This window comes from Parasteatoda tepidariorum, chromosome 10, assembly GCF_043381705.1.
Source record: "Parasteatoda tepidariorum isolate YZ-2023 chromosome 10, CAS_Ptep_4.0, whole genome shotgun sequence".
Taxonomy (NCBI): domain Eukaryota; kingdom Metazoa; phylum Arthropoda; class Arachnida; order Araneae; family Theridiidae; genus Parasteatoda; species Parasteatoda tepidariorum.
The window spans coordinates 82,724,555-82,734,825 of record NC_092213.1 but is presented as its reverse complement, the minus strand read 5'-3'; the positions used below and the strand labels follow the sequence as shown (position 1 = coordinate 82,734,825).

Below are 10,271 nucleotides of genomic sequence, written 5' to 3'. Positions count from 1 at the left end.
ACCTATATTAGTCTAACTATACAAATTTTAAGTAAGGAACAGCTCAACATAGTTAAAACAAATAATGTTATAGTAAATGAAACAGTTTAGTATAACTGAACTGTCATCCTTAAATATCCCATATCCACTTTTAAAAGATTAAAATAAGAAATAAAATCCCATGCATTTCCCATTTTGTAAGGAAAAACTCAAAATTCCCTGCATTATACCTGTTATTATAGGTGATTTTTAAATTCCCTGTAACTTTCAGGTTTTCATTGTGGAGTAGCAACACTGAATAAGCAAATAGCATGAATGGTAAATGATTTGAAAATTCTTTAGAAAACTGAAATTTGGAAGAAAAAAAAGGTAACAAAATAAAACAGATGTTTGTACAGAGGCATTTTTTTATTTTAAAAATAACAATACTTTAAGCAATAAATTCATATGGAATCGGTTCAAGATATTGTGGTTCATTATTTGTCGTGCTTACAAAATGAGCTTTACGGGGCTTAACTGGTTGCCTCTTCAAGTTGACCTTGACGCCAGATTCCTTGGCAGCCTTCTTCTTTGCTTCATTTTCAACCAATCTTTGTTTGAAATCTTGCCTACACTTTGAGTGTTTGATGTGTTCCACCCTGATATTGATACGCTTGGGGATGATGCGGTTGCGTACACGCTTGTTCACGATGACACCCACGGCGTGAGGGGTGACATTGAAGACTCTGCCAGTCTTGCCGTGATAATATTTGAAGGGCATCCCCTTTTGAAAGGCTCCATTCCCTTTGATGTCAACAATATCGCCTCTCTTGTAAACTTTTAGGAACGTGGAAAGTGGTTCTGTACCACGATGCCTGAACTTCCTTGCAAAAAGATATCTGGTACCACGTCTGTAACCTTTGGTATTAACCATCTTTTCAAGATTAGGTCAACCTAATAAGAAACAATAATAATTAAATATTTAGAGTAACACTGCCAAACAAACACAAGGTGCGTAGACAAATCTTTCAACAAAAAATATTTGTAAGCACTACATACATAAGTAAAATTAAAGATAATTTTCTAAGACGTAGAAATGAATTTCTAAAACAAAGAACTCTTTTCTTGATTATATTAACCACCAAAAAATAGTTTGAGAGATTTTTCTGCTCGAAAAATGAAGCCTGAGTTTGAGAATATCTAGCAAAATGCAGCAGAGTTGCACATGAGAGTGCTAGAATCTCACCGAACCCAACGCAGTAGACACACATGCAGACTCATCAAACATGCAAAATGATAGCATATGTAATTATTACATGTAAATAATTTTGTATAATATGTGCCGAAAATCGACATGGTAAAGAAAAAAAAAAACTTAATTTTGAAAAGGGAAAAATCAAGCACTTTTTAAAAACAAAGTAAAAAACTCTTTCAAAGGCTGAAACGAAAAAAAAAAAACTCCTTTAAGAAATGAAAATAGACACCTTCACTGGTGACTGATAACAGGGTGGGCGTATTTAAATGATCTAAATTTTTTTAAACAACACAACCTATAAATTTGTTCTTTAAATTTAAAATTTCTGTCTCATAGATAAATAATCTAATTCACAGATAGTGAATAAAGCCCTACAAATTGTGCAACAATCTGAAAACAGTAACTTCTGAAGTTGCTGGTGAGAAAGATTTTAGAGAGTGGTAGTAGTAGTAATATAATAATTTAAAAATTTTCTAAAAATTAAGCTATTTTACCAACACACATACGGAAACTTGTATTAGTACAGAAATTGAATAACTCACATACAGAAATAATATATTTAATATACATAGGCTTGAATCATTGAATTGGCGTGGTAAATAAAACCATAAGACTTAATGTACAATTTGTTTAAATTAAGACTTGAATTAAAATATAAATACTACTAAAAACGCGGGGGGGGGGATTCTCAATAGCCGTAAAATTTGGCACATATGCAGTTCTTCAACAAACGGATCAATCAAACAACACACATATGTAGCTCTTTAACAACGGATCTCTGCAATAAAACGGATTGGAATTATTTAAGATAAGAATTTATTTGGAATTCAAAAACTGCATAAAACATAGCATTTAAAGTAAACATTGTGGACATTTTAAAAAAATTTTTCAGCAATTTAAATGCAAAAAATAGAATGGAAAGGTAATAATCATAATACATTCCCTTGCAACTAAGGAGATGAAAGGAAAGGGTGACTTTCCAGACATTTAATTGGTCTATTTGTATTATTGAATACAAGTTCTTTGAAGTGTCTTTATCATTTCTTCACTGTGTTCTTTGGATAAGACTTATAGCTTGAAAAACATGGCCAAGGGACCAGCTAGGCTGAAGAGGTAATGAGAGTAGAAATCTTATGCGGAGGTCTGTCCAGACATTTTGTGTTTTTATAAAATTGTGAAAAAACTATTCATAATTTGTTAATATAAAATAAGTGTTAAGTCAAATTCTTTCAACCAGGGTCCCGCTTTTGTGAATTTGTGCAAATAGGGTCCTGTTATTGCAAGAACAAGATTCTGCTCAACAATTGCTGCTACTAAATTAGACATGCAACATACAAATATTTGGTATTTAGCCTATACAGCTCAACACAAAATATTCAATTCGGACAAATAATGGAAACAAAATCACTCACATTTTTAATAATTTCAATTGACATATTTCAAAAAACGCAACTTAGTAATGTATCACTTTTAATGTGTCATGCATAGCCGCCCTCAGGCCGCAAATACTTGCATTTTAGTCGCCTGTGGCAACCCTGCAAAACAAATAAGTCAATTTGTCTCAAATGTTGCTTTTTCCTCTCCTTTACTCAGTCGCAAGGAAAAGTATTACGATTTTTTACCCTTCCATAAAACTTTTCATATTTAAATTTCAAAAACGAAGTAATGAAGAAAGAATAAATAAGGCCAGTATTGTGCTACAATCGAGTTGTAGTGTAAACGCAACAGGGGTCTGCCGTCTCCGATGAAAAATAATAGGACTATGGTCCATGTTTATAGAGCCCGAATCCTTGAGAATTAAATATGAGCTATTGCCATTTTCTGTATGAGAGAGAAAAACACTATGTTTTATGCAGTTTTTTGAGTTTCAAATAGTTTCTTATCTTAAATGTATGTATATAGAACAGGGTGCATAGCGAATTCTTTTAACAAAAATAAGCACAATATAAGCATTCAAAAAATATTTTTAAGAACTATACATTAGCAAAATACATGAATAAATGTATTTACATGAATTAATGATCAAGAGAATAATATAAAATGATCAAGAGATTTTTTGGTTCGATATCAGAGGGTGGAAAATGAAGTCTGAAATTAAGAATATCTAGCAAAATGCAGCAGGGTTGCACATGAGAAGGCAATAATCTCACCGAACCCAACTCAGTAGACGCACATACGGATTAGCAAGTATTTCATCAAACACGTAAACTGATCGGCGCTTTAGATATGGACCGCTGGTACGCCAAAATGAATTGTGAAAACGATGAAAAGCACGCGTTTGTATAATGTGTCGCAAAAATCAACGTGGTAACGAAAAAAGGGGAAAATAAAGCACTTTTTAAAAACATCCAATGAAAAAGGACCTTTAAAAGCTTTTAAATAACAAAAATCGATAATAAGCACCTTTAAGCACTTTTTAAAAACACTACTCACCATGTATAAACCTCCACCCTACAAAATTTGCTGATAATAAATACATGTGCATGGCTATTCAAAGCCAAATTCAACCAAAGATAACGAAAAACATGTTCATGTAAAATATTTAATAGGGTTTTCATTATCACAAGAAACTTGAATTAAGTATATCTTTTCAGGGAGCTTAGTACATTAAATTTTAAAATTATCTTAAATACAGTTTATAAAACAATTGACCTGAAAATGTTTATTTTCACATAATTTTCAGTTTAAATTATAGAACAAAGCTGTCAAGCTTTTTATCAATCATTTTTTTCATTGCACTTTTTTGAAAAAAATTTATGCACAGGGATTTGTCTTCCAGCATGCCTTTAATTATTTTATTAAACTACAAATTTTTTCTTTTTGATAATGAGACAATTATTTTTCGAAATACACACATAAAGAGTACAGGAGGGTAAATTAAAAATTGTTGTTAATCAAATTCAGTTATTACATATTACAATTGAAATGAAACAATTGAATTACAGTGAACAGGGGTCTGTCCAGGCCAAATTTACTACCATTTAGCGGTACCTTCACAAATTTAACTACTTTTTCTTAAAAATTTTATTTTTTTATCCCGTAAGAAACGATAAATCCATAATTATACCATATTTTTGTGTTGATTTATTTGAATAATTTATAATTTCCATAAATTATGTCTAAACTTTCACAAAATAGGTACCTCTCAGGAAAACCTAGACAGACCCTTGATTACATAATATTACACACATATTACAATTTTTAAGGTGTTAAGTGATTGCCCTTCTCAAGAGAAAGTGACTTGCCCTATTCTATTTCTAGGGAGAACACTGGCATTAGAATTTAATTGTAATTAATCTTTTTAAAAAAATTATAACTTGATAAATATACACATTTAAATAATTTCCCACAACTTTGAATCTCGTTTTAGCATACACTATGCATTACCGTAAAAAAAAAATTATAACAGTCAGTTTTAATGTGTTAGGATTTATCTTTAGATTTCAATATATCAAATAGTATAAAAAAAAGACCTAAAAATATCTGATTTAAATTAGGATAGGAAAAAATCCGGTAAATTTTACACACATTGCTATCAAAATACATAAACTTTATTACACTAATAACTATAAATGGTCTGACAAAGTTTGCATATATGATTCACATAAAAATTAAGTTTAATTTAAAATGTTTTTTAAATTATAATAACTCAATTTTAAATTGTAAAAAAAAAACAAGAAAAGAAAAACATTAAATTGATTACTATAAATGATGTAGCTACAATATAAACCAGTAATACTTATTAGCAATACTAATAACTAATACTTATTTAAATATTCAAGAAAGCGGGTAAATTGTGAGAAGTTTTAAATTTAAAATTTTTTTTTTAGAGAAAACTTAATCTTAGGAAATTTTCTAAAATGTACAAAAAGTAAAAGAATCTTTATAAAACCAGTAGTCCAGAAGAAAATAGCAAAATTCAGTAGAGTTGACAACTTTGCACTTCAGGGAATGGTAATTAACTAGGGGAGATTTACGTATCGTAATCTGTGGCAGAATAATCACCAGGTCTTGGAAACTTGTGGGCAGTGGCCCCCAAGTTACTAAAAAAACATCACAGAAAGGGACCAACGCGAATGGTATAACTCATATCCACCCCAAGCAAACGCCTACATGCTTTAAAAATTTGCACGTTTAAAATCTATTTGACGTCTTGGCAATTGTAGTTGATGAGACAGATCATGATATTTATCTATAGTATTATTCAAGAATACTTTTATTTCATTCGAGTTCAATTCTTTTAGCATAGTGGTGTTACATCACCCAGTGTCAGTAACTGAAACTGATTTTATGCCCTTTAAAACTGGTAATACATTTTTCAGTTATTTTGTATTTCTAATTTAAATATATTTATACTTAAAAACATTAATAGATGACTTTTATTATCATCCTGTAATGCGGAAATTATAAATTTTATTTTTTAAAAATATAGCGAAAAATAAATGGTTAATTTTGAAGCAAATTTAGTACCTTTTTTAAAAAAATTATTACTTTTTAATATTGCACTATTTATCCTTATGCAAAAACATAACTTATCAGTATTAAAAGCATTTTTATATTTAAAGGATAAGGTATTCACTTTTGTTAATGAATTGTGGAGCTTCAAAAATTATAAACCTTTATTTATATCCCACTTGTCCTGTCCAAACCAGTTTATGACATCCAAAACCCTGAATTCAAAGCATCTTAAAACAAAATTTTTATCTTTTTAAGTTTCCAAGTGTCTGAAGTTATTCAGAAGTTACAAAATTTTATACATTTAAATTTTTTTAATTTATTAATATAAATGACCAAAGATGTACTCACACGAAAACTTAAAACATGAATCTAAGAAATAATATTTCACACAAGAACTAAGAATAAGTCTATTATTTCATGTAATTGACCATTAAAGATTTAATCAATAGTATAAATCCTTTAACCACTATAATTGAACCAATTAAAAAAACATTTGTATTGGATCGATAATAGGGGATTATTAACATATATGTGTGTTAATTTTGACAATGAATTAACAACTAAAAAATACAATGAATTAAAGAAGATTTCAACGTATGTATAGTTATAACAAACTTAACTTTCCTCATAATTTGAACAAAACTTCAAACATACAGAGTTGAACGCGCAGAAGTTTTCGTGAGTGTTTAAGATAGTGTCAACCGTAATCCTAACAAGTTGAACCTGTCACAAGATAAATTTTCAATTCATATATTATTTTGGAGGAAGTGGTGATATAAGTTTAGTTTACTTGGACAATGATCTCTCCAAATACACATGGTTTAATATTCTTTGAATAACATTACAAGTTTAAACATGTTAAAAGGTTAACTAAAAATGCATACAAAACAGTTTCTTATATGACAGTAAATCCTATTTACGAAAAAATACTGAAAAACTAATGATAAAAAGAATTAACGATTGCTATAAAGATAAAATAATCGAAGAAAACCGTAAAAAACAAGTTATCAAACTATACACAATTTAGGGTTATACTACTGATTTACATTGTTCAACACTTTTTATAGTACAAATTAGTCCTATAATTAATAATTCGAAATAAACTTACGATTCAATAAATAATTTAAAACAAATTTAATAAACTTTATTTAATATTTAATAAACCAAACAAGTAATACTCACAAGAACACGTTGCTAGAGAATTTTACCGAGTGTTGCACAGACGATATTGTGTTGAGTTGTTTTTCTTCATATAAAAGTATTCTTGCAGTTACCGAGAATCTATTAATCACTCAGCATCATTCTCGCTGCGTTGTACTTCAGACGCATGGAATTTTTTTAACGGATATATTTCACTAAGCAGAAATGCTCTCCAAATTCACAATTGTGAATTTTTCACATGCAAAGAGAGAGAGAAATCATTTCTGCTGCATGTAATTGATTTAGACAGGTTCAAGAGGGAGACTAATGTTTCAAAACTGCACATGTTCGAATCGTATAAACGTGCGTTTGCATTTACAAATCGCATTCAGTGAGAAGGCTCCATGAGAAAAGAGTTAGGTGTACATCCGTTTCCTGTTCAGGGGCATGTAAACTCACTAGACTATCGTTTGTGTGAATCGTATGCAGAAAATTGGTGCATATGCGATTATGAATTTTCGAGGGGGCCTTTCTCTATTCAAGGGATTACTAAATTGTGATGTCATCTCTTTGGATTATCTTCAGGGATGTGATTGACTAGTTTTTCAATGTTAAATACCTTTCACTAACAAACCTATCATTTGCATATGGTCCAACAGTGGTGATCATGCAGACAAGCTTCAAGACAAAGTCAAGCTTCATAAAGTGCTCGACGTCACGCGCACGTCGTAGGGCTGTGGCGTAACTACCACTATAAATATTGAATACCAATTCGCACTAGTATATAAGACATGCTAACTTGATTCCATCTTGAGGTACCTTTTGACAGATAAAAGTTGACACCGTCTAAGAATTAATCCCATCAGGGCTACCACAGCAGTTCTGCATAAGATCAGAATTGTGATGGCAATTGTCAATCTCACAGCATGTGGAAAAAATATCGAATAAGAATTCGGATAAGCGAAAGAGAACCTGAATGGGTTCTCGGGTGAAATTTTTATCATACAGCAAGAATGGCCCCTTAGAGAGACAATGCGAAAAAAGTAAATGATAAAATTTTATAACGTAGGTACTTTATTTACGTCGCCCTAGAGCTGCACGATGGGCGACGGTCAGGGAAGCATCCCAGAGGATGATCAGAAGACATGACACCGCAATTTTGATCCTCTGCAGACGATATGGCTCCCCTGCTTCGGTAGCCAGACAACCTGAGCGGGAAGTCGAGAACTTTACGGTACAAGTTTAACGGGGATCAATACCGCGCACCCTCGGTCCCAACGTAGGCTGATTAAAGTGGGCACCCACCCGCTTACTGACCGTAGCCAGTAATGCTTGATTTCGGTGTTCTAATGAGACCGTGTCTTTACGATCAGTCAACTGCGGGCAAAATTTTATTAAAATGTTAATGTATATTAATTAAATTAATATTAACTCATTTTATTAAATTCACTGCATACGAACAGTAAAGAAAGATCTGTTTCACTGTCAGATTTGAAACTGAGTAAAACAATTCTTAAAGAATAGAATAAATAACAGAATACTTTTAAAGAAAATTAGAGAAAATTAACATTCAATAGCTTTATTCATCATTCTAAACCTTTTATTTTTTTAACATATTCTAATATTACGAATAAAAACAACGTACAACATTTATTTGAGTAAAGTGCCACTTTCTCACCAGTTTGACTAAAGAAGGGCCGCACACATATTTAGACATGTTGACGCAAATATGGTCATAATCGAACATTTTTAAATAAACAAAAAATATATTCTTAGCACTAAATTTTTTTATCAGTAAACTTAGTAATACATTTGTAGAAAATAAACATTTTTTTTAAAAAATTATTCGAAAATTAAAAAAAGGATATTTTTTTTAAAAAAATATCTCTTTTCTTATTTATTAAAAAAAATATGTATATAAAAACATAGGAATTTTTTTTCCTTATCGTACAAAAGTTCATTTGAAAACAAACAAAACATCTAAAGGGAAAAAAAAAAAAACTCATATGCCCATGGAATGAAAGAATAAAAATAAAAACATATTTTTAATGATTATTATAAATTTAAATTGAATATTTTAATAAGTGGAAATTTATAGCGTTTAAGCAAGAACTAAAATCAAAACGAGACGGTTAAAGTACAAAATGAGTACCAAGCATGCTTGAGAACTAAACACTGGGTGTTCCGCGTTCGGCTGACTACCTAACCGGAATCTGCTCTTGCAACCCAGAGCTCAAGAAAACTGAGATGGGCACAGTAGGCCTTGGCCCTCTATGGGCTGTCACGACACAGAGTTTAGCAGTATAGTACAGTGGCCCCCATCCCCCCCAAGCTCTTTAGCGCATTCATCCCACCCAAAAAAAATTTGCTAACTTTCCCCTTCCATGTTAGCTTGTTCGAAATAGTGCTACGTTGCTTCTTTTATTTATGTACTTAAAAAAAAATTCTCGCGTCTAAATTCCCCCCCCCCCCAACTATTCGTTTTATTTAGTGTAAAAATCCCCCCCCCCAAAGCTTTAAGTGGGTGCATCGTGCGTCCACCTTCTCCCCTGAGTTTCAAACCCAACCCAGAAGACAAGGGCTCTCCTGGATCAATCATTGGGGAAAACTAGCTTTTGTGGTAGGCTTTTTGATGGAATGGAACTAATCCGCATTTGCGTTACATTGAGAGGGAAAACACAAAAACTCTATTTAGCCTGACGGCAAGGGATTACTCATGAACCATATACTAGGACAGGGCGATGTTAAGATTTTAGCCTCGTGATCTATCGTCAAGTTAACATCGCGATGTTTTGGTACATTAATGTTTTACATTTAGTACTGCGTAAATTCGAAATTATTAAATTGCATTTTTTAATTATTATTTATCAATATTTAAAGACGTGGATGTCTGCTAAAATAGCGGTTAAAAGCATTAAACGGCTGGATTGATTGTAAAAATAAAAAAAATAACAGGATTTGCACATACACAATTAAGAAAATAACTAAGAAATTCAGCAATTTGATTCTCTATCACACTTGGATTCATTATGTCAGCAAAAAAATGAGTGACCTAATGTAAAAAAGACGGGGAAAGATAACGATCATCGCCACAGTTATCACTAAGGCCCGGATTTTGATGACATTTGCATTTTCGAACATAGTTTGTCCTTTAGAGCATTTTTTGAGATTTATATGGCATTTTCTTTAAATTTTGGAGCGTATTTTGCATTTTGAAGCATTTTGTTAATTTTTTCTAATTTTTATTATTACACTGGCTTCCAAACAATGAAGAAAATCTCTAGGATATTAACAGGTGAAGCAACATCTTTTCAAATTGAAGAAGAATTGTCAGTAAGTGTGACCGTCCTTTTCAAGTACGCACCAATAACATCAGTAGACGTTGAAAGAAGCTTCTCCTGGTATAAAAATTTGCTTTCAGACAAGAGACGCTCGTTTACATTTCAAAATATTAAAAAAA

At 31.3% G+C, this 10,271-nt stretch overlaps 1 protein-coding gene across 1 annotated transcript; it reads right to left on the bottom strand.

The window, feature by feature from the left end:
• Positions 1-368: 368 nt before the first annotated feature.
• LOC107455103 (ribosomal protein L21) lies at positions 369-6,959 on the bottom strand (the record flags this gene model as incomplete). Its single annotated transcript, XM_016072559.4, is given in 2 exon segments — positions 369-912; positions 6,780-6,959. A coding segment is annotated over 1 exon segment (483 nt). The 3' UTR covers positions 369-409.
• Between the last annotated feature and the right edge of the window lie 3,312 nt (positions 6,960-10,271).